This window comes from Macrobrachium rosenbergii, chromosome 31 (genome assembly GCF_040412425.1).
Source record: "Macrobrachium rosenbergii isolate ZJJX-2024 chromosome 31, ASM4041242v1, whole genome shotgun sequence".
NCBI lineage: Eukaryota > Metazoa > Arthropoda > Malacostraca > Decapoda > Palaemonidae > Macrobrachium > Macrobrachium rosenbergii.
In genome coordinates, this window is record NC_089771.1 from 28,745,384 (window position 1) to 28,769,274 (window position 23,891).

The 23,891-nt window shown below is 38.7% G+C and overlaps 2 protein-coding genes across 3 annotated transcripts; both read right to left on the reverse strand.

Moving 5' to 3' along the window:
• Window positions 1-7,375: 7,375 nt before the first annotated feature.
• Window positions 7,376-23,651, reverse strand: LOC136855479 (lysosomal proton-coupled steroid conjugate and bile acid symporter SLC46A3-like). 2 transcript variants are annotated; one of them, XM_067132555.1, is made up of 2 exons: window positions 22,309-23,651; window positions 7,376-9,600 (listed from the first exon to the last, which is right to left on the reverse strand). In XM_067132555.1, exons 1-2 carry the CDS (start codon window positions 23,524-23,526, stop codon window positions 9,316-9,318), a joined length of 1,503 nt encoding a protein of 500 aa, XP_066988656.1. In that variant the 5' UTR covers window positions 23,527-23,651; the 3' UTR covers window positions 7,376-9,315. The 2 variants fall into 2 exon arrangements, with proteins under 2 accessions (XP_066988656.1, XP_066988657.1); XM_067132556.1 differs by lacking the exon at window positions 22,309-23,651 and adding an exon at window positions 11,125-12,405.
• LOC136855194 (probable peptidoglycan muropeptide transporter SLC46) lies at window positions 16,576-17,749 on the reverse strand. The gene has a single exon (XM_067132099.1). The coding sequence runs from the start codon at window positions 17,743-17,745 to the stop codon at window positions 16,576-16,578; it is 1,170 nt and encodes a 389-aa protein (XP_066988200.1). The 5' UTR covers window positions 17,746-17,749.
• Window positions 23,652-23,891: the final 240 nt, after the last annotated feature.

Below are 23,891 nucleotides of genomic sequence, written 5' to 3' on the forward strand. Positions count from 1 at the left end.
TATATATATATATATATATATATATATATATATATATATATATATATATATATATATATATATATATATATATATATATATATATACCGTTGCAAAAAGGAAAAGAAATTAGCAGGGAGTTGTTTACCCCTTGCAAGAATTCGAAGCAGCGAATACGGGTATTTATTACCATTTCCTGATTTCATATGAGTAGATATTAATATAAATATTTTAATTGATTCGTACTAACCCACGACCTCGAAAAGCCAATCTCGGCCCCTTGATTGCCTGGGTAATTACCGCCACGAATTATCAACATGAAAATGATTGCACTTAAAGAGAAGAAACGTGATAATTCAGAACATTGGGCAGATGATTATTGATACCGATATGTTTATCAAATGTGCCTCTTAAGATTACATCATCAATGGAATTTTTTGTACCCACTCTTTATTTAACATCTCTTAAGATTACATCATTAGTGGGACAAATCTTGAATGATAAGATTATTAATTTCATATTGACCGCAACGTGGTCAATAAGAAAAAGCCTGATGTCTGACATTTGCAGAAGACGAACGTTATCGTTGCTAAGTGTTGTATTATGATAATTCACTTGTCTCATTTAATTTTATAAACACGTGATTTTTTTCTTAAAAATTCTAGTGTGGGTTTTTTGAGCTAAGAGGAGAATTATACACTCGGTTGTTAGTCGACTGTTTTGGGTCAAAGATAGGGCAGAGAACCTTAGTAACCGCTGGATCGACCAACCCAAAATTAATATTTGTAATTCTTTTCTTTGACAAGATAGATTACCAGTATCCATTAACACATTCATGTTTTGTTCTTTAATGTGTATATTATATATTCATGGAGGTAATTATGATAAAAAACAATTATGTTTGTGTTGTGGATTTTAATAGCATGGCAACCCAAACCATACATCTATAACTAGTGTTTCTTCTCAGGTGACAGGATGAGGAGGGTAATTACCCTCTTTCCAGGGTTCTTAGAGAAATGTTGCACGAAATAAATGGTGTTTTTAGGTTTGTTGAGAAAGCTAGTTTTCATCAAGAAATATTATTCATAATTGGAGCAAGTTTATATAAATTTTTAGTGGTTCTTATGCGCAATTATGAGCAGGGAATGAAAGTATTTATAAAGTGTCGCTGTTCTGAGTGAATATTTCGCGAAAAACAGAGTCGAGTATCAGCTGCTGAGTCGAGTATCAGCTATTTAGAACTTTCCAATAAGGAATATTTTGTTAGAGAAGGATTAGCAGCTCCCAGGTATTCTGGAAAGAATATGTGAAGTTTTGTTCATATTTTAGCATTCCTTCAATTTTTCAAAATGCTGTTTTCCTGGAAGTCTCTTCCTTATTCCATTTTAGTTTTTTGGAAAAGAAAACTATTGTGCCGGCTTTGTCCGTCCGCACTTTTTTCTGTCCCCACTTTTCCTGTCCGCCTCAGATCTTAAAAACTACTAAGGCTAGAGGGCTGCAAATTGTTATGTTGATCGTCCACCCTCCATTCATCAAACATACCAAATTGCAGCCCTCTAGGCTCAGAAGTTTTTATTTGATTTAAGGTTAAAGTTAGCCATAATCGTGCTTTCTGGCAACGATATAGGATAGGCCACCACCAGGCTGGGGTTGAAGTTTCACGGGCCACGGCTCATACAGCATTATACCAAGACCGCCGAAAGATAGATCTATTTTCGGTGGCCTTGATTATAAGCTGCACGGAAAAGTCGATTGCGACGAATGAACTTCGGCGCATTTTTTACTCGATTGTTTTTGTCTTGTCTTGTCTTGGTTTTTCTCTAATTGCTATTTACTTGTTATTGTATCTTTTGATCGTCTTCGTCTGTGAAGGAAAATCTCCTATCATTAATAGTTTCCTCATTCATCTTTTCTTTTCGTACACTGCCGTGGCCAGAACTATTCACTGTTTTGCTTTTCTCTTTGCGTAGGAGTTTGGAAAATAACTTGGTTTTGGACAGGAAAAATATCTTGAAGAAGAAAACATTTGAACACGTATCCATGAATGTCTTCAATAAGAGAGGCGTTGCAACCACGGAAATATTTGCGAATGCAATGCCCCTGTTATTTACGGACTCATACAACCTTCCATTTATCATACGGCGATTCTGTGGCTTCTTCTTGGGTAATCACTGTCTTATCTTTCTTCTTCCCTCTTCATCTCATTTTTCTCCTTTATTACTGGGTCAGACAAGGACATCCTTCTCCACTGAATATAAAAAAAGGGGTGATAATAGAAAGTGCGAAGCTACAAGTGAACTCTGTCAGAACTTTGATAGCAAGTGATAAATTAAGTCTTTATCTTGACTTTGATTTTACTTCCCTTCAGACTGGCCCTTTGGTGTTGTTATAAACATGAATAAATATTGTGACTTTTATATCACTGAATTAAAATTTAAAAAAAGACACTGACATTATTTTGCTGGCCCATTGGTGATGCTGTAAACATCATGGAATACATTGTGGAATAATAAAGCACGTTAAAAGAAGAAGAAGATGTCTCTTTATTATTGAATCATCATCAAATAAAAACAGTTACTTATCATATTCTCATCTTGCCCTTAAACGTCTTGTTATAGTTATATTTTCGCTTTTCTTTTTAGTTTAACCTGTTTTAGTTAAAAGAGGAAAGTGACACTGGTAGGATGAAGAGATGAACTAAGACCTGATTTTCAAAAGTATTAACTTCGCAGGAAACAAGAACACAGAAGGAGAGAGCGAGTACCAAGATTGACGATATAAATAGAAATAAACAGCTAGATTTTCTACATCCTGATTCTCAGAGAAGTGAGCCCGCAGTCATTCCAGTATCAGAACGGATGAGTGATTCAGCGAAAGAAATTTATCTGTTCTCACGCAGATATTGATGCGAAGTCAAACTCAATCTTATGTGACAATATTCTTTTTACAAAATACACCCTACTGAAAAATAGTATGATATAAGTTGGATGATACCAATGACAGTATTAGCATAATGCGGATGTCAAAACGTTGACATGCTACTGTCAGCTGGGAGGTTAAGCCTTTCGTGCTTTTACCCATTAAATTGCTTATACATTGTAAAGGCAAGAATATTTTTGGTGTTAAAATGTACAGTTTGATTGCGTGTACACTTTATCAAATTGCGTATGTCTTGTAAAGGCAAGGGCATTTTTGGTGTTATGATGTACAGTTTGTTTGCATGTACGCATGTACTGTTTATCTGAAAGGTCTAAGTTCTGATAGTTGCATCACCAATCTATCTGAAATGGTTAAGAGGTTCGTGATATTCTGTTACCAACAAAACAGGTTAGCATACAGTTTGCATAACCATATTTTCAATTTACTACAGTATTAATTAATACAATAAAAGTTTTGGTTCATCTTCAATTTACTACAGTATTAATTAATACAATAAAGGTTTGGGTCCATCTTCAGTGTGCTACAATATTAATCAGTTCATTTAAGGTTTGGGTCCACAGATCCTTATCTGAGAGCTTACGACAGCAAGTATTCTCAGATTGGGCTATCTGGGTGTTTTCTCATTTCCCGAAAAGGCTGCCCAGGGCCCCTCAGGTCAAGTACCCCCTTAGGATGTGCTCACTGTCCGCACAGGTTTAACTTGCACCGTACACCCTGGTGACAAAAAAAAAAAAAATGACCTTTTGCATTTTTCTGAAATGAAAATTAAGTTTGTCAAGAGTAGAATAGTAAATAACCTAATCACTCGTGTTGAATTCTAGCAAAACTATTTTCCTCAAGATTCTACAAGTATATACATTACGTTAATGTTGAATGAGAGATATTTATTGTTTGTAATTTAAGTATTTTTTCAGCGCAGGAGATTTAGATTTTCTTTTTGGTTTTCGTTTCTGATATCCCCTTAGACGTTTGCAATTGTCTAATAATAAAACACTTCAGATTCCACATTTTAAATGAGGGTGAACCTGTATATTAACCTTTTTCTTATTTTCCCTTTGATATTAAATCCTGCAAACGTTCTCGAATGCTCAGTACTTTTTCGTCGTACGTAACTCTTGCATCAGCATTTTTTATATTCTACTTTCTTTAGTCAATTCATTAAGCTCAGGACACGCCGGAGATATTTCAGATCAAATGTCTTCATCTTATTGTTTGCATAATTTTCCTCATATTATAAAGGAGAATTCATTCTAAGTACAAAGCTAATGGTTGGAAATACCTGTTTTCCTTGCAAATTATTCCTTTATATCAAATATTACGCAAGGGCAAGGTCAGCCTCCTCTTCATTATCTCAAGAACTTGAAAACTAGAGCACTGGCTTATTGCATAAACAGTCGATAAGCTGTTGCTAACTTGCTGATTTCTTTTTGTTATCGAGTTTAGGTTTGATAGTTTTTGTGGCGATAATACCGATTATTTTTATCACACGTCGATCAGAACTTTGTCCCGGAGTGTTAAGCGACTGGAGGTGAAATACTCTGAAGAGAGAGAGAGAGAGAGAGAGAGAGAGAGAGAGAGAGAGAGAGAGAGAGAGAGCATTATTTCGTCGGATCAGAAACTCATGTTTTCGTCTAACCTACTTTCACATCCATTGAGTGTCAGAATTTAAAAGTATCAGTAGACTATTGTTACAACTACTGAGCGAATAGGTGCGAAAATCATTTTTGAATGACAGTCTTGTAAAGTACTCATCAACTGGTTGAATTCACCCGTCCGTTGACATTTAGAATTTTCCTGTCTAGTTGAACCCTTTAAAGGCGTAGTGCTGTTGGTATACCTCACGCGGTGCACTGTAGGCATTACTTAAGGTCTTTTGCAGCGTCACTTCTGCCCCTAGCTGCAACCCCTTTCATTCCTCTTCCTGTACCTCCGTTCATATTCTCTTTCTTCCATCTGACTTTCCACCCTCTCTAACAGTTGTTTCATTGTGCAACTGCTTTCAAACCTTTCCACCCTCAAATTTCCTTTCAGCGCTGAATGACCACATCGAGGGTCCTAGCGCTTGACCTTTGACCTAAATATGAAATTTATATTCCAATCTTGTATCTCTTAAACACTGAAGAAAAGCGAGTCCACGGAAAATGTGAAACACTGATATCAAAATACTCGACTGAAATTGCGAGTTATTCTCTATCGTCGAGAACGGATTTCGAAGGAAGATACATTTTCGTGAGTAAACATGATGTGATGGATCCCGCCTGGTTTGTTTACTGGGTAACCTACTCGACATGATTAATTTTTTTTTTTTTGGGGGGGGGCGGGGGCGCGGGAATAAGTCAAAGATCAAAAGCCAAAGGTTAAGGTCAGAGATATTTTTAGTGTAAATGCTTAGTGTCATTTTCATATTGAAATGTTATGATAATTCCTTCATCAATGAGTCTGTCAAGTTTTGCCTGTGAAGGTTTTGGCTACTTCTGTGTTTAAGCTGATAAACTTGAATAATAAATTGCTGAAAGATAAGTTTACCTATGTAGATTTTCAGAGGTCAAGGGTCGTGGTCTCCAATGCGAGCTCGCATGATGGAATGTCTGCAAGAGAAGGTTACTCGAAGAATGTATCAGCCAAGTCGCTTCAAGTTTTATATAGAGTTGAAAGCAACTAGTTGTAACACTGTCTAGGCATTGCAGGCCTCACTAAGAGGCAGAGCTTCTCTCTCTCTCTCTCTCTCTCTCTCTCTCTCTCTCTCTCTCTCTCTCTCTCTCTCTCTCATTGAATTAGATGACTATTATCGAACTAATTCGAAACCTAACTATCCGTGAAAAATATTTCTCTCTCTCTCTCTCTCTCTCTCTCTCTCTCTCTCTCTCTCTCTCTCTCTCTCTCTCTCTTATTGAATTAGATGACTATTATCGAACTAATTCGAAGCCTAACTATCTATGAAAAATATTCTCTCTCTCTCTCTCTCTCTCTCTCTCTCTCTCTCTCTCTCTCTCATTGAATTAGATGACTATCATCTAAAGAATTCAAAACTTTTCTACCCATGAAAAATATTTTCTCTCTCTCTCTCTCTCTCTCTCAATTAGATGACTATTATCGAACGCAATGAAAAATATTCTCTCTCTCTCTCTCTCTGAATCAGATAACTATTATCAAACGAATTCGAACCCTTTCTACCCATGAAAAGTATTCTCTCTCTCTCTCTCTCTCTCTCTCTCTCTCTCTCTCTCTCTCTCTGAGCTTACTACCTCTTCATTTCTTCGCAACACATGGGGAACCAATCGGACCATTAGAACTCGATGCTAATCATTTATCGGGCACTCGAAACTCGGGGAATTCAAAAGCTATTACTTAATATCTCTGAATGGCTCTTGCGATTACGCTGGAATCCAAGGTGATCTCGGTTGGTGAGATTATTATTATTCGTTTTGTATTGTGACAACAAGATGGCCCTGGGGGAACGCCCAGTGCCTGGCACTGGAGTAACCGATCTGTTATTGTTGTTTCCTAAATACTGTGTTAAGTGGTTGATGTTCGGTCCTTTACTGACTCCTATAGTGTTATGTGTTATTGCTTGGGTTTTTTTTATAATAATTAGCCTTTTTTGGGGGAGGTTAGTAGTTACGCAAGAAACCTTCAGATTTGAAGAACTTTTTAGGTTTTTTTCCGTCAATAAGTGATTGGATTTTGAGAGTGACCATGATCAGGATATGGGACTTTTTTCTCTGGTGTTGGCGGGGTGGGGGGGCGGTGGATTGCTCAGCTTCATGGAGGTACAATAATAATAATAATAATAATAATAATAATAATAATAATAATAATACTGTATTTCCAGAGCCATCTGAAATACCCTGTTGAGTAGCTGTTCTTGCCAGTATATTTATTATTATTATTATTATTATTATTATTATTATTATTATTATTATTATATATTATTATTATATTATTATTATGATATTATTATTATTATTATTATTATTATTATTATTATTATTATTATTATTATTATTATTATTATTATTATTATTCAGAAGATAAACCTCTGTTCATATGTAACAAGCCTACAGGGGCCATTGGCTTGATAATCGAGCATCCAAAGAATATGGTGTTCGTTTGAAATAAGTATTAACTGTTTTCTCCATACACAGAATAATAAAAATCTAATTGCAGGTTAGTTATATACATACATACATACACCCCAATATATATATATATACATGTATATGTATGTATGTACTGTATGTATGTACGTGTGTGTATATATATGTGTGTATATATATATATATATATATATATATATATATATATATATATATATATATACTTACAGTATATATTGTAGTTAATCTATTTTTGTATATATCGCAGATAATGCTTGTTTTTATAGCCTCTATATATCGTACAGCATTATTTTATTTTTATAAAATTTATAGATGTATCATGATAATAATACCAAAAAACAGAGACATTATTTATTGTAAGCTCTTTATCTTGGGGTAGCGCTTAGCCTTGTATAAATAAACTGTATAAAAAACAAAAACAAGATTACATTGCCTTTAAAAAAAATACCTCTAAATAACATAAAACAGGCTTAAACTAAAAACAGGGCGTCACTTAAGAACAATTAATTGATAAACAGTAGGTGAATCATACAAAGCAATGAAAATGAAACGGTAAAAGTATGGACACAGAAATGTGTTATCGAGAGAGGAATATTGGAAGTACTGGTCCCATTGGCCTACTGTCTCTCTCTCTCTCGAAAAAAAATTACAACTTCGAGAAAGGAACATTGAATATCTTGTTTCCATTGGCCTTCTCTCGTAAAAAAAATAAATAAAAAATAAAAATTACAATGTCGAGAGAGGGATATTGAATATCTTGTTCCCACTGGCCTTTTTTCATAAAAAAAAATTTATATAGAAATTAAAACTAGTTGCTGGTGAAAGTAAAGTACGCTTCAGTCACGCACGGTAATCTTAAGGGCTTCAAGTTATTCTTAAACTTAAAATAAATATTATTACAGGACTGCATCTATAATCCATAAGTGGGTGTCGGTGATCAGTCTTACATGAGAACTTTTTGGGCGTCTTTGTGCATCTTGCCGTCACAGTGCCAGTAGAAGCTGATAGCTATGAGGTTAAATTTACAGAGTGGGCGTACGATTAACCTGCAGTCTTAGAGTGGTGTTGTATATCATATTCCTTTTATAACTTTAAAAGAAAGTCACTTAACTCTCTGTATGAGAATTATGCTGCGTCAATGCCACGGCATCGTAAAGACACCGTCATTCTTGACGTCTGCTGGAAGAGAAGGTCTCGCTGCCAGGGGAAAAATTAGTCATTTTGCACAGGAGTGACCCTTTTCCAGAATTCTGTTCCTGAGTCATCGAAGGCTATATTCTAGTGTGTGTGTGTGTGTGTGTGTGTGTGTGTGTGTATGAACAAGGCAAATTCACCATCAGCTGCATCCAGGTTAGCAAATAATGCAAATCTCTCCCCGGAGACATTTTCCCGAGATGTAACCGAGTTCCGGGACCTTCCTTGAAAAAAGCGGGACGCCATATCTTAAAAACTAACCATAGAATTTTCTTGAAAGTAATCTCATTATACTTCCCACACCCAAACCTAACCTAACCTAACCTAACATAACCTAGGGGCATGGCAAAGAAAAACCAGGGCTGGTGCAATACTAGCATACATCTCAGGGATTTGCTCCCCGGAGAAGAGAGCAGATAGATCAGCTGGTCAAGAAATGAGATTTCAAGAGAAGGTCTGTCTGCTGAAAAACTCGCAGCCATTGACCAACCATTATAACCTTAGGGGAATGTTTGCCTGCGTAAATATCTTTTATGCAGTCTTTCACTACTCAGTGCATTCATGTGACCAAGATTAGACAGGCTGATATACTTGGCATCCTTTCTTAAATCTTTAATCACTGTTGTAGGGGAGCATTGTGGTATGGGCCTAGATCAGATTTACTTTCTAGTTTCAGTAATAGAGTCTTGCTTTCTTTATCTTTGCTAGATACAAGTTACAAACACAATAGAGTGTCTTGCCTCTTGATTCAAGGTTTCTGCTTCTTTTCTCAAGAAATCGAGTGACAATCATAGTTCGACGCTGAATGACCGATAATGTCCAGTCATGATGGCATTGATGTCGATAAAACGCCTTCCGATGATAAAAAGCTATCTCAGTTCCTCAGCGATAGCAGCTTTTTTAGATACTGTACAGTATCTGCAAAGTAAACTATCTTGGTCTCACCCGTGAAGTACAGATTTTTTTTCCGTCGTTAAAAAAAGAAAATACAACAATCCTATTGGAGATAAAGTTTTAAATTATGAATAATCTACACAGCACCGGGCTAGAGAGTACATTGCGTAACGCTCTGAAACGGCGCCATTCACGTTCTGACCAAAACTGGGTGACTTTTAGCCGCTACCTTCTCGGCGTCGATCCTCTTCTTCAGCGCTCGGATCTCGTCGTTGTTCAGGGACAGCCTCAGGCCCAGGAAGCCTACGATTCCGAGGAGGGCGAAGGCAGCCCCGACGAGGTGTTCGAACGAAGGGTAGAACTCGATCGTGGCTCCGTAGACGCTCGTGAAGATGGCGCTGTCGACGATAGGCCAGAAGACCTCCAGAACAGCCAACATTGCGAAGATTCGGCCGATCTCGTCTTTCTCGCAGATCTGGAGAGGAGGGGAAAGGTGAGTTTAAGTTGCGCGAATTCTGTATTTTTACTCAATAAAAGGGAAATATGTTGTGGATTGTTTGAACAAAAGTATATCCTTGTATATGTTGTGGATTGTTTGAATAAAAGTATATCCCTGTATTTTTAAAGGCTTATACTCCGTCACCCTCAGTCACAGATATAATCTGGTGAATCCAACCATCAGATGTGCAACTTTACGGATTATTTATTATTTATTTATTATTTATTATTTATATATTATTTATTCAGGCGAACAGTCGTAGAATATGAAGGGGAGCTATGCACACTGATGCTTCAGTAGTTGTATTATCTCATTCTTCAGAGCAAGAGAAATATATAGTATATATAATATGTATATATATATATATATACATATATATGTGTGTTTGTGTGTGTGCGTACAATTCCTTTGTATGAGGCTTAAAATGGGATAGGGGCATGTAATAATTACAGAAGCACAATATTACTTGGTATGAAGAGAAAATTGTTTGATAAAGTTTGGTCGAAAGAATAAGATAAATAGCAGGAGGACTGATAAGAAACTATGTGAATCAAGTGTTCATTATCAAATAATTGTGAAAGAAGTCTGGAAAAAAGGAAAACGACTGAATGTGAAATACAGTGACATAGTAGAATAGAATTCTTTTCAGTTAATGGCAGTGTAATGTAGAAAGTTCTAGGTATGTAAGATGTAGGTGGATACTGACAGTTTTTACGATGAACGTGAAGCATGTGTTACAATATGCAGATGAGAGAGTGACTGGTTTGGTGTAGAATTGGGTCTGAGACAAGGTATTTTTTATATATCTCCTCGTTTAATTAATAACTATATGAATGGGATTACAAGAAGTCATCGGCTGTAGAAGATAGGCATTAGCTAAATTGTAAGATAAAAAAAAAAATAAATTTGCGAACGAAGTGTGTTGTAGAAAATATATGTAGTTGGCGCAGCTATGCTTCGGGATGGTGGAGAGGAATTTTGAAGACTAGTGAAAGATCTCGAAGTGTATCGAGTGGTAAGTGAGTGTGAGCAAGTAAATGGACAAATGGGAATTTAAGAAGCCAAGGAATGAATGCTTTAGGAATGAAAGCAACTGATTCACATTGATATGCAGGAGCAAATGCAACTTGATGTTAAGATAAGAAAGGTGTGTGTGCAGAGACAGAGATAGCGAGGAAGGTGGACGGGTACATGTCAAAACTGTCATCATTTGTTTAATGTTTAAGCAGCATTTCCTCTCTCCAGCATCCCGAAGCAACCCACTTCGTTTGCAGCCTTATTTTTTTTTTTCTTCACACAATTGAACTACTGCATCTCCTCCTCAGCCAATGACTTCTTGTATAATTCCATCCATACATTTATTAATTTAACGAGGAGGTATGAAAAAACCTTGTCTTAGACCCAATCCTACACCAAACCAGTCACTTTCTCATCTGCATATTGTAAAAATGCTTCACGTTCATCATAAAAACTGTTACTATCCACCTATGTCATACATACCTTCGACAAGAGACTCCTGATAGCGACGCTGAGGAATTCGTCTGGAACCAGAATGAAAAGGTAAGGGACCCACCACTGACTCGGTTCAGTGGTCATTCCCATTGCCAAGAGTCGGGTGAACACAAGCACTGCAGTTATTGCTCCCAGAGAACAGTCATGCAGACGGAAATACAAGAACGCAGGGGTCAGGAACAGCATCATAAGCGCCTGACTGATGTCGTTAGTAACAGAGAATATGCTGTAGGACTGTATGTCCCAGTTGAGAACTCGCAGCCCCCAGAGGTAGACAGTACTTTGTATTACTGTGCTGGTGCAGAAAAGCATCATGCACAGGAGTGCCGTGATGTACAGACGCCCCTTTCCTTGGCGCTTTCTGAAACAGGTGCGGAACAAGTCCACGACGTTCATTGGGCTGTACAGAGGGCGTTGCTTTGCCGTACCTCTGTTCACTTCTCTTGGGTTTTCATTGTCTTTGACGATAATTGCGGAGTAGATAAAGCACAATATGTAGAGAACTGTGCAAAAGCCAGTCACCCACGAGTACCCTCCTGCGTCGTAGATCAGGGTTCCCGCGGTTGTACCCGCGGGAGTTCCCAGCAACCAGATACCTCTCACGACGGCGAGGCGTTTCGTCCGCGTGTGAGTGTCCGACTTGTCTGCGATGTAGCTGTAGGCGGCCATGTAGAACATCGGCCTCTCACCCCCGAGGGAGGAACAGAACGACGCCACGTACAGAACTTCCGGAGGCCAGGAGGGGAAAAAGGAGACCAAGAAATAGGTGCCGGCAGCGAGGGCGTGTCCGAAGATGGCCAGAAGTATGGGCACTTTCCTCCCCCTCCGGTCGCTCCAGGACGCGATGAATGAGATCATCAGGACGGGAACAATGCTCGAGATCAGTCTGCAGTGGAAGTTGAAGACGTTGACCAGTTTCTGCACCTCCACCTGCAACTCTTGGTGACGTCCGTCGCTCATCTGGCCGCACAGCTCGGCCGAGTGTCCCAGCGTCATCCGGCAAAACCGGTCGAGCTTCATGTTTTCGAACGTCGCGTAGGAAGCGTCGGTGGCCATCGTCTTGGCGAAGAGCATGGGTTCGATCGTGATGGCGCCGAGGAGATCCCCGGCTTGTCTGAGGGTCCCGCGAAAATCTCTTCCGCACTCCATTGTTGCCGAGTGGACAGTGCTGCGAAATGACCGCTTGAAATGTTGAAATGCGCTGAAGCAGCGTCCGTTATCATATCAGTTATCATATCTTGATTGCAACGAGAGTTTCTGAGCAGTTGCGATTTGTTGCTTAGCGTTGAGTGAGCCGCCATTAGCAAAAAATGTGAGTAGCCATTAGTGAAAATTGTTCAGATATATTTTTCGAAATCTTCGCTCCTACATCTAACCCATTGGTTCGCAATCTCTTTTTAGTGATAGCACCCTAACTAATGTAAAATCATTACCGTGCCGCCCCTTCTTCCTCATCCCACCATATCGCATGAATTAACTTCTTATTTAATGAATAAAATTATTATCCGTATTCAAACCAAAATCAGCACACCGTAACAGGCAGAAATATACTATACAAACAAAGAACGTTAGAAGAATTAGATAAACTTAAGCGTTATGAATGAACACTTAAACAAAAATGCTAATCACTTTAACTGTATATATATATATATATATATATATATATATATATATATATATATATATATATATATATATATATATATATATATATATATAAGAGTAGACACACTGATTACAATTATACGATGTATTCTGAAAAAATTTTTTCACAAAAGTTCATTGAGATGATCTAACCCAGGCGAAACTCATCACAATCTTGCGGCACCCCTGGGTACTGTCTGTGGCACCCCAGGGTACCGCGGGTGCCACGGCAACCAGTTTGAGAATCAATGAATTCTAACCCGACAGACGGCGTTCTATTATTTTCTCAAGAACCCAATGAAACTGTCATCATCCTCGTGCCCTTTTGTAGCCCAGGCACGAAGGAAGCTAAAAAAAAATGAGGAAGTGTGAAAGTCAGCCACGAATGCGGCAATAAGGAAGAAAGTCATTCGAATAATTAATTAAATTCGAATAATTAATTGTATGAGTAATTAATTAAATTCGAATGATTAATTAACTTAGAATAATTAAATTCGGATAATTAATTATATTCGAATAATTGATTAAATTAGAATAATTGATTAAATTCGATTGATTAATTAATTAATTCGAATAATTAATTGAATTCGAATAATGAATGAAATTCGAATGATTAATTAAATTCGGAAAAATAAATTCGAATTATTATTTAAAATCAAATAATTAAATTTGAATAACTAATTAAAATCGAATAGTTAATTAAATTCGAACAATTAATTGAATTCGAATAATGAATTAATTCTAATAATGAAGTAAATTCGAATAATTAATTAAATTCGAATAATGAATTCAAATCGAATAACTAATTAAATTCGAATAACTAATTAATTTCGAAAAATGAATTAAAAACGAATAATTAATTAATGAATAATGAATGAAATTCGAATAATTAATTAAATTCAAATAACTAATTAAATTCGATTAATTAATTATACTCGAACAATTACATTCGTCTTCTCAAACTCTAGTCGCTAAGTCAAAGTCGCTTAGTGAAATTGTGTAGCTTTTTATATATTACTAAGTCAAAGTCGCTTAGTGAAATTGTATAGCTTTTTATATATTTCGGAAATGTTTGTATGATGCTTCCTCGATGAGGCATTTACTCTATATTTCCTTTATTAATATTTTACTGGTATAAACTTGATATATAAATATCAAGTTTAACAATACGTATTACCTTGTTTTTACTACTGTTAATGTTGTTGTGTGTATATATATATATATATATATATATATATATATATATATATATATATATATATATATATATATATTATATACATATGTGTGTTTGTTTATGTACATAAATATTATATGTATATGTGTGTTTCTTTATACATAAATATACATATGTATAGGTATATATATATATATATATATATATATATAAATATAGAGAGAGAGAGAGAGAGAGAGAGAGAGAGAGAGAGAGAGAGAGAGGAGAGTAAAATGGATATGCCACCAATTACATTATGTCAGTAGAGAGAGAATGAGAGGGCGACACCAAGACCAAAAGTTGATGAACAACCAATAGAAAGAGCGGAAAGAAGAGAGAGAGAGAGAGAGAGAGAGAGAGAGAGAGAGAGAGAGAGAGATTGATTCAGCTCCTTTGATCACCCTACTGCCGGAAAACTACCTAGTCAAAAATAAACTAAAAGGTTTCAAGGTACCAGAGAACTGCATTAATCGCTGGCTAAACGCAGCGCTATTTTTGCAGCTTCCAAAGAAAGGATGATAAGCATAGCTTCTTCCAAGATCAAACGGAATTCCCAAGCATGCTGTAAGTGGTTCCAATGGCCAGAGATAGTGAAATAACAACGTTATCTTATCGCTCATTTTTGCGCTTACTAGTTTGACTCACAGAATAAGTCATAACACAAAACAAGTGCAAAATGCGCCGAAGTCTCTTCGGCGAATTCGTGTTTTCTGTGTAGCGTATAATCAAGGCCACCGAAAATTGATCTGTATTTCGGTGGTCTCGGTATAATGCTGTATGAGTCGCGGCCCGTGAAACTTTAACCACGGCCTGGTGGTGGCCTATCTTATATCATTGCCAGAGGCATGAGTATTACTAACTTTAACCTTAAGTAGAGTAAAAACTACTGAGGCTAGAGGGGTGCAATTTGGTATGTTTGATGACTGGAGGGTGGATGATTAACATACCAATTTGCAGCCCTCAGTAGTTTCTAAGAAAGTATATCTTAGTTTAACCAGACCACTGAGCTGATTAACAGCTCTCCTAGGGCTGGCCCGAAGGATTAGATTTATTTTGCGTGGCTATGAACCAGTTGGTTACTCAGCAACAGGACCTGAGTTTATTGTGAATCCGAACCACATTATACTTGAAATGAATTTTCTATCATCAGAAATAAATTCCTCTTATTCTTCATTGGTCGGTCGGAGATTCGAACTCGCGGCCAGCAGAGTGCCAGCAGAGAACGGAACCCACTCTCCCAACGAGGAACTAGTAGTTTCCAAGAACTGGAACAGAAAATGGCATTAAACTCCCCTTCCATTTGGCCTCTTCACTTAAAATAAACATTTTATCTCAAATAGCTTCAGCATTCAACCCTTTGTAAGTTTCCACCTTCTACAATAAGCGTTGGCTATTTCCTGTTCTTGCCGTCCATTTACTAGCATAACATGAGTCTTTCTCTATCCCTCTAAGTCTTTCTATATCCCTCTAACTTCCCCATACTAAAGCTTCCAAACTCCTCCACCAGTTTCTTCAATATCTCGTCATTATCACCAGTAATTCCCCGTCACCCTCTGCCATTTCTCTCTGTAATTGCATTTCTTTCTTCAGTCACCATTGTACTATTCTCTTTGCATTTTAATTTGACTCACTAGTCTTAATAACACCCATAGCTTGTAGTTTCACTTTTGTTTTGAACAGGAAATTAGGTCATTTCACTGACTGTTCTTCTCATCTCACCAATGCACTTTTGTTTTCAGGAAATTGTCATTTCACTGACTGTTCTTCTCACCAATGCATCTGTCAAGCAATCTTCACTTGTTTTGAACAGGAAATTAGGTCATTTCACTGACTGTTCTTCTCACCAATGCATCTGTCAACTTAATCTTCCGTTTCACTTTTGTTTTGAACAGGAAATTAGGTAATTTCACTGACTGTTCTTCTCACCAATGCATCTGTCAACTTAATCTTCCATTCACTCTTTGCTGACTCTTTTTCCTTACCATTTTATTTTGACTATGTATACTTATTGATTTTTAATGTATTTATTTGTAACAAACACACCACTGTCACAAGAATATTACAAAAAAACAGAAATATGAAGTAAGGAAAGAATTGGGAGTCAGTTAATTTTCAGACAGATCTAAATTTCCTAATCTGTGTTAAAATTTTCCTAATCTGTGTTAAAATTTTCCTAATCTGTGTTAAAATTTTCCTAATCTGTGTTAAAATTTGGCCAGTTGTTCTCGGCTGGAAGCTTCTTCATCTGTGCTGTTCTTTTCTTGTTTGGGACTGATTTTCGCAGCTGTCCTGCTGTTCAACACTACCCAAATTCACATAGCAACGCGTTACCCCTTCATCATTCAGTATTATAGGCCTAAATGACTGCAAATAATCCCTTCCCTGTAGCTATGCAATGCAAACAGACCGGAAGTCTTATGTAGAATTCATACCCCATTATCAGTGACACAGCTTACTCCAAATATCTTGAAATAAAGTGATGTCTTATCGTTCAGGAATGTCTACCAGTAAAATCATTTCCTATTTGCCATAGAACCTACCTCTATCTCTAAGTGGACATTTTCGTTTTTTCCCTCGTGTTATCGGCTACACAAACCTTTGACAGCAGACTCCTGATAGCGATGGTGGCGAAGTCCGTTGGAATGACGACGAAAAGATAAGGAACCCAGCTCTGGCTTGCCTTGGTCACCATCCCAAGGAAAAAACCGAACGAATATAAGAGTTGCCGTTATGCTTCCCAGAGAACAGTCGTGGAGACGCAGGTACTTCAGCAAAGGGGTCAGGCACAGCATCGCAGTTGCCTGGCATACTTGATTGACTGTCATGTACAGACTGTAAGAATTCATGTTCCAGTTGAGAACTCTCAGGGTCCAGAGGTACAGGTTATGGGGGAACGTGCCGAAGAACATGAGCATGTTGATCATGAGGACCAAGATGTGCAGCGTTCCCCTTCCCTCTCGTTTTCTGAAACACGTTCTGAACAAGTCGACGACGTTCTTGGGACTGTAAACGCTTCGTTGCTTTGACACTTCCTGATCTTCCCCCTTCGGTTTCCCTTTGTCTTTCACAAGGACGGCGCAGTATATAAAACAGAGGATGTATAAGACGACACTGAACGCAAATACCCAAGAGTAACCAGCCGCGCCGTATATGAGGGCGCCTATCGCCGTTCCGGCGGGATTGCCCATTTGCCAGAACACCCTCATGACCGAGAGACGAGCCGTTCGACCCTTCGTCTGAGACTGGTCAACGATGTAGCTGTAGACGGCCATGTAGAACAGCACCGTCCCTCCGCCGAGGGACAAACAAAACGACCCGACGTAGAGGACCTCTGCAGGCCAGGAGGTGAAAAAGGAAGCCAGCAGGTAGGTCCCCAAGTAGAGGGCGTACCCGAAGAGGGATATGAGCATGAGCCACTTCCTCCCCCTCCGGTCGCTCCACGACGCGATGAAAAGTATCATCACGACGGGGATGACGCTCCCGATGAGAGTGTCGTGAAAGTTGAAGACGTTGACCAGTTTCTGCACCTTCACCTGTAAATCGGTGTGGTGGCCATCGTCCATTTTCTCGCACAGGTCAGCCGGGTAGTTCAGATTCACTCGGCAGAACCGCTGGAGCTTGAAGCTCTCGATGGCGGCCAAGGGAGCCGAGTACGATATCGACCTCACGAATAACATCGGCTCTATCGTGATGACCCTCAAGATATTTTTGATGGATGGTATAAGCCCCTGAAGCCTTGTGCGCTCCATTGTGGCTGGCGTGGCACTGGAAGGAGTGTTACGGTTTGCTATCTAAATACTCATCCTTATCTTATCGCTTCGCTTCGCGTACGTCTGAGCGTATATCGACTTGATTAAGCTTTTGGCAACATCTGTAATTCCGTCAGCTTAGCAAAATGGAAACAGATTTTGTATCACGTTATTTTGGAATGCATTCTACTTAGTCGAATTCCATGTCATATAATACTTTGATCACGGTATTTTCTCTTTTATAAATCAAGTTACTTGGTTCGAAAGTGGTTTATTGTGTCAGATTTCCTTGCAGTTACTGTATTTTAGCTTGTGGGTGTTATTCATGTTCAGATAATCTTTCTATTATTTTTACTTTTAGTGCTTTATAGTATGACATCTTACAAGAAAGAACCAATAATGTCTCAAGTTGAAACTAGATAAAATAACGATGTAATTTAGATTCTTTCATGTGTTGTGCTTTCGGAGTCACAAACTTTACAAACAACACCCAGATATGAAGAGATTCGAATACTGTAAAGGCCAACCGCCATTAAAGATGTTCGCTTTTACCATCTGATTCATTCCCTAATGTTCAGTTGATAGCGAACACTTGCTAACTAATGTCCGAATTCAAAATGTAAAATTCCTTTCAGAATTAGATACTTAGCCCTCTGGAGGGCTCGCGAAACCACGTCGCAGCTGTTTAGAGTCACGTTTTCAAAATCACACGCTTTGTATCTATGCTAGTGATGTATGCGTCCCTTCTTCAGGTATTCCCGTGTCGATATCGTCGACCTCCGGGTGATATTTCAACGAGATAGGCCTGTGAGACTGTATGTGTCTAGGCATAATACTGCTTTTGATTAAAAAAAAATACTCGAGGTAAACAGTTATCTAGTAGGATGGTAAACAGTTGTCTAGTAGGGAGATAATCAATTATCTAGTAGGGAGATGAACAATTATCTAATAGGGAGATAAACATTATCTAGTAGGGAGATAAACAGTTATCTAGTAGAGAGATAAACAGTTATCTAGTAGGGAGATAAACAATTATCTAGTAGGGGGAGCTTTTAATCTAAGTATACCTACATAACAGGTCGATAGTGATACGCAGTTGCTAGGGTGATTTTGATATTCTTATGTAATTTATTTTAAGAGAGAGAGAGAGAGAGAGAGAGAGAGAGAGAGAGAGAGAGAGAGAGAGAGAGAGAGAGAGAGAGAGAAGGAATAGTTGGTATTTATTTTACCAACCAGTTATGAATTAACTCGTATGTAATTTTTAAAAGAGAGAAAGAGAAGAAATAGTTGGTATTTAACCAGCCTGTTGTGAAATTAGCTTGAGTGTAATTTTAAAAGAGAGAGAGAGAGAGAGAGAGAGAGAGAGAGAGAGAGAGAGAGAGAGAGAATAGTTGGTATTTTACCAACATGTTATGAAATAAACTTGAATATAATTTTTTTAAGAGAGAGAGAGAGAGAGAGAGAGAGAGAGAGAGAGAGAGAGAGAGAGAGAGAGAGAGAGAGAGATGCTAAGAGCTGTTTTCATTTTTCATTGTTAATTTCTATACCTCGCGTTATCTTCGTCTCTCCTTTTGTTTTTTGTTCTCTTTAATTGTTGGCGGTTTTTGTGATAATTCAGGAGGCCTCGATGCCAGTCATTGATATACAGTTTTTGAGAAACAAATTATTATCTCTCTCTCTCTCTCTCTCTCTCTCTCTCTCTCTCTCTCTCTCTCTCTCTCTCTCTTAAAATTACACTCGAATTTATTTCATAACAGACTGGTAAAATACCAACTGTTCTCTCTCTCTCTCTCTCTCTCTCTCTCTCTCTCTCTCTCTCTCTCTCTCTCTCTCTCTCTCTCTCTATTTTAATAGTTTTCCGTATGAGAAAACAAATAAGAATTCGTCTGTGCTTAATAACCACGGTAAACCAACTATCCAAAACCATTTGCAATATTTATAATCTCGAGTCATTTTCCACGATAACCAATCATTTCCGGAAAAAAAAGTAAAGACGATAAAAAAAGGCTTTACCTTTAACGCCCACCGGATGATTCTGCGTAAACACTTCCATTAATATGCATAGCGTGAAATGAGGCCTGTGGTATTTTTAACACTAATGGCTTCCAGGGACGCGAAATATAATGACAAATTGCATGGTTTCCAGGATTCAGGAGCTTAAAGTTAGGTCAGTATAATCTTTTATCATTTGGATAGAGAATATATAATATAAGTTGTGTTATTTCAGTACTCTTTTATCACTCTAGTGCAGGGGTTCCCAAACCGGGGGTCATGGAGGGTCTAACTATGATTAAAACGTTAATAAATCAGTCATTGTTAATAAACATTGATGAAGATCAGTGGAGATTTTATTGTTCTCTCTGCTTTGATCAGTATTTAAAATTTTAAAATATATCTGTGCCCTTTAAAATTAGTACGATTTTAGAAGGCTTTTAAATGTGGGGGTCACGACAAGTTTGGTACTGCTGTGAGGGGTCACTTACTAAAAAAAGTTTGGGAAACACTGCTCTTGTGAATACTTGACATCAGCTGTGGCGGAGTATGAATGTTTCATTATAATGGTGTGGGATTTTGAGATAGAATATAGAGTTAGCTTTATGCAAATTATCCTGCGTTTTTATTCAGATGTAAGACAGTAATCTTGAATCTCTAAACAACATTTTCAATTATTCTTATGTTCTTGTGGCTTTCAGGCTGTCGTCCACATTTCCTTAGGAGTGCAGAGAAAAAACTAATAAAGAATGCGCCGAGTTTTCTGTACAGCGTATAATCAAAGTCACCGAAAATAGATCTATCTTTCGGTGGTCTCGGTATAATGCTGTATGAGCCTCGGCCCGTGAAACTTCAACCATGGCCTGGTGGTGGCCTGTCTTATGTCGTTGCCAGAAGCACGATTATGGCTAACTTTAACCTTCAACAAAATAAAAACTACTGAGGAGGCTAGAGGGCTGAAATTTGGTTTGTTTGATAATTGGAGGGTGGATGACCAACATACCAATTTGCAACACTCTAGCCTCAGAGGTTTTTAAGATCTGTGGGCGGACAGAAAAAGTGCGGACAGAATAAAGTGCGGACGGACAGACAAAGCCGGCACAATAGTTTTCTTTTACAGAAAACTAAAAAACTCCACCGATATACCTGTTCAGGGTGTGGTGAAATTTATCACCTTTTTGTATACTAGTATAATCGGCGTCATAATTTACAGCGTCGCGTGAGGCAAAGGGCTTTGTCTTCCACAAATCTCCACTTATCTCTAGCCTCCTTTCTTATGGGTCTCACCCAAGTAAGTCTGGGTCTTCCAACACTTCTGGTACTTTTCTCCCAGGGGCTGTGAGAAGGACATGTCCAGACCATCTCCATACCCTTTTCATTATTATTACAACTACGTGTGGCTCATAAGTAGTATACCTTATGGTATTTCTAACCTGTCCTGCCATTCAACTCCTACTATTTGTCTTAAAGGAATACTTGACAGTTTGGAATTTCTAACCTGGTTGTACTTGAAGTCAATACGAGTTTTATCCCGAAAAAATATATTGGAAGCAAATTACTTTGTGTTTTGGTGAGCGTTTTTTTTTTTTACATTTTTTTGTGTCGTGTGGGAGGCGATGAAGTGTCATAGGTATAGTACTTAGTGACTTTTGTTGTCGAATTATAGTTCCATCGTGTTTTCAGTTTTTGTGGCTCCATCTTGGAAATGATCGAAATTATTCATTGACAACAAAATAAATCCGAAACCAATTGCAAAGTGAAAAAAGTAATTTTTAACAAAGAAAAAGGAATATTTCAAATTACAAAGTAATTTTTAATTAAGAAAAGGGAATATTTCAAATTAAAAAGTTATTTTTAATTAAGAAAAGGGAATATTTCAAATTAAAAAGTAATTTTTAATTAAGAAAAAGGAATATTTCAAATTACAGAGTCATTTTTAATTAATCAAATTAAAATATAAAGTTTAATCGGGAAAATATATTGGCAAACGCCCCGTGTAAACTTAACGTGAACTTTCCTTTACTGCATTGATTATCCGACAAGACATTATAGGATTATCCAGGACGGAAATATCCGCTTTTAAAAACTTACCTTAACGGAGCAAACAGTTTTTATCAGTTTTCTTGGAGGTCTAAAACTTATGCACACTGAGAATATATTAAGTGGGTATTTAGAAGGATTTTGGAAATATGCCGAATACAGATGTTTAGAATGAGAGGGGTTCACTTGAACTATTTTGATTTTAAACAAGTGCAAAATGCGCCGAAGTTTTTTCGGCGCAGTCGAGTTTTCTGTACAGCATATATGAAACTTTCAGCCACGGCCCATGAAACTCTCAACCGCGGCCCTTGAAACTGTCAGCCACTGCCCGATGGTAGCCTGTGATGTTGCAGACGCACGATCATGGCTCACTTTAATTAAACCTTAAATAAAATAAAAACCACTGAGGCTAGAGGACTGCAATTTGGTATGTCTGATGATTGGATGGTGGATAATCAACATACCAATTTGCAGCCCTCTAGCCTCAGTAGTTTTGAAGATACCTATTGCTCTCATTTATTCTATACGAACCTTCGACAACTGACTCCTGATAGCGATGCTGATCAAGTCTGACGGAATGAAGACGAAGAGGAAAGGAACCCACCAGTCGCTCGGGCTTGTCGTCATGCCCAGTGCCAAGAGTCGACTGAACACGAGTGTCGCAGTGATTCCTCCCACGGAACAGTCGTGAAGACGGAGACACGTGAAAACAGGAGTCAAGCAGAGGATCATAAGCACGTGACTCAGGTCGTTGGCGACCTTGTACACGGTGTAGGAGTCTATGTCCCAGTTGAGGACTCTCAGCGCCCAGAGGTACAGGCTGTGCGTGAACGTGCAGAAGAACGCGAGCATCATGGCCACCAGAAGAAAGACGTGTAGCCTCCCGCGCCCGCCGCGTTTTCTCAGGCAGGCGCGAAATAAGTCCACGACGTTCTTTGGGCTGCACAGACTGCGCTGCTCGGGGAGTTCTGCGTCGGCTTCTTTTGATGTGTCGGTGTCCTTGACGACGATGACGGAGTAAACGAAGCACGCTGCGTAAAGCGCAGCATTGAAACCAAACACCCACGAGTACCCTCCTGCGTCGTAGATCAGGGTTCCCGCGGCTGTACCCGCAGGAGTTCCCAGCAACCAGAAAGCTCTCATGACGGCGAGGCGTTTGGTTCGCGCCTGAGTCTCGGATTTGTCTGCGACGTAGCTGTAGGCGGCCATGTAGAATAGAGGCCACCCGCCCCCTAGGGAGGAACAGAACGAGGCCACGTACAGAGCCTCCGGAGGCCACGAGGGGAAGAAGGAAACCAAAAGGTACGTGCAGGAAGAGAGGGTGGTGCCGAAGATCGACAAGAGGATCGGCACCTTCCTCCCCCTCCGGTCGCTCCAAGACGCGATGAACGAGATCATCAGCACGGGAATGATGCTCGAGATCAGCTTGTCGTTGAAGTTGAAGGCGTTGACCAGTTTCTGCGATTCCACTTGGACAGTTTCGTGGTGGCCGTCGTTCATTGCCTCGCACGCTTCGGCGGGATACCCCAGCTTCACGCGGCAGTACCGGTCGAGTTTGAGGTTTTCGATCGGCGCTAGGGACGCCTCCAAGGACACGCCCTTCAAGAACAACATGGGCTCGATGGTGATCGCGCTGAGGGCGTCCTTGGCCGACCGCAAGGCCGCGCGAAGACTTGCGCACTCCATCGTGACTGTCCTGACACTGCGAGATAAGCGCCCGAAATCTTGAGAGGTCGATTCTCTTATCATATCGCCCACGTCTTTTAGACGGACAGGTTGTTTTCCCAGCAGTGAAAGGCTTCTGAGTGAAAGGTTTCTGTTGTCCAGTGGTCTGCCATTTGTGGACCCTAATTATCTATTGGTATTTCAGAGTATTTCAGTAAATTCTGATGAACAGTGATGTCAATCTCTTGAGTACAGCTTGTCCCTACTGCTCTAGCATTGTCACACTACCACTTCTGATTAGTCACGATAACACTATATATATCAACGTTCTTATTCGTGATAATGACCGTTTGACATTTTATCATGATGATAAATGGAATACTGACAGAGCAATGTTGTTCAAGATTAGTGTTATCATTGCTGATATTATAATTATTTTCTATCATCAA

Bases quoted from the DNA above. Each gene is read 5' to 3' on its own strand.
- LOC136855194 (XM_067132099.1), bottom strand. From the start codon at position 17,745: ATGGAGCGCACAAGGCTTCAGGGGCTTATACCATCCATCAAAAATATC.
- LOC136855479 (XM_067132555.1), bottom strand. From the start codon at position 23,526: ATGATAAGAGAATCGACCTCTCAAGATTTCGGGCGCTTATCTCGCAGT. The intron at 9,601-22,308 runs GTTCGTATAGAA...CCTCCTCTCCAG, and splicing joins TCAGGAGTCAGTTGTCGAAG to ATCTGCGAGAAAGACGAGAT.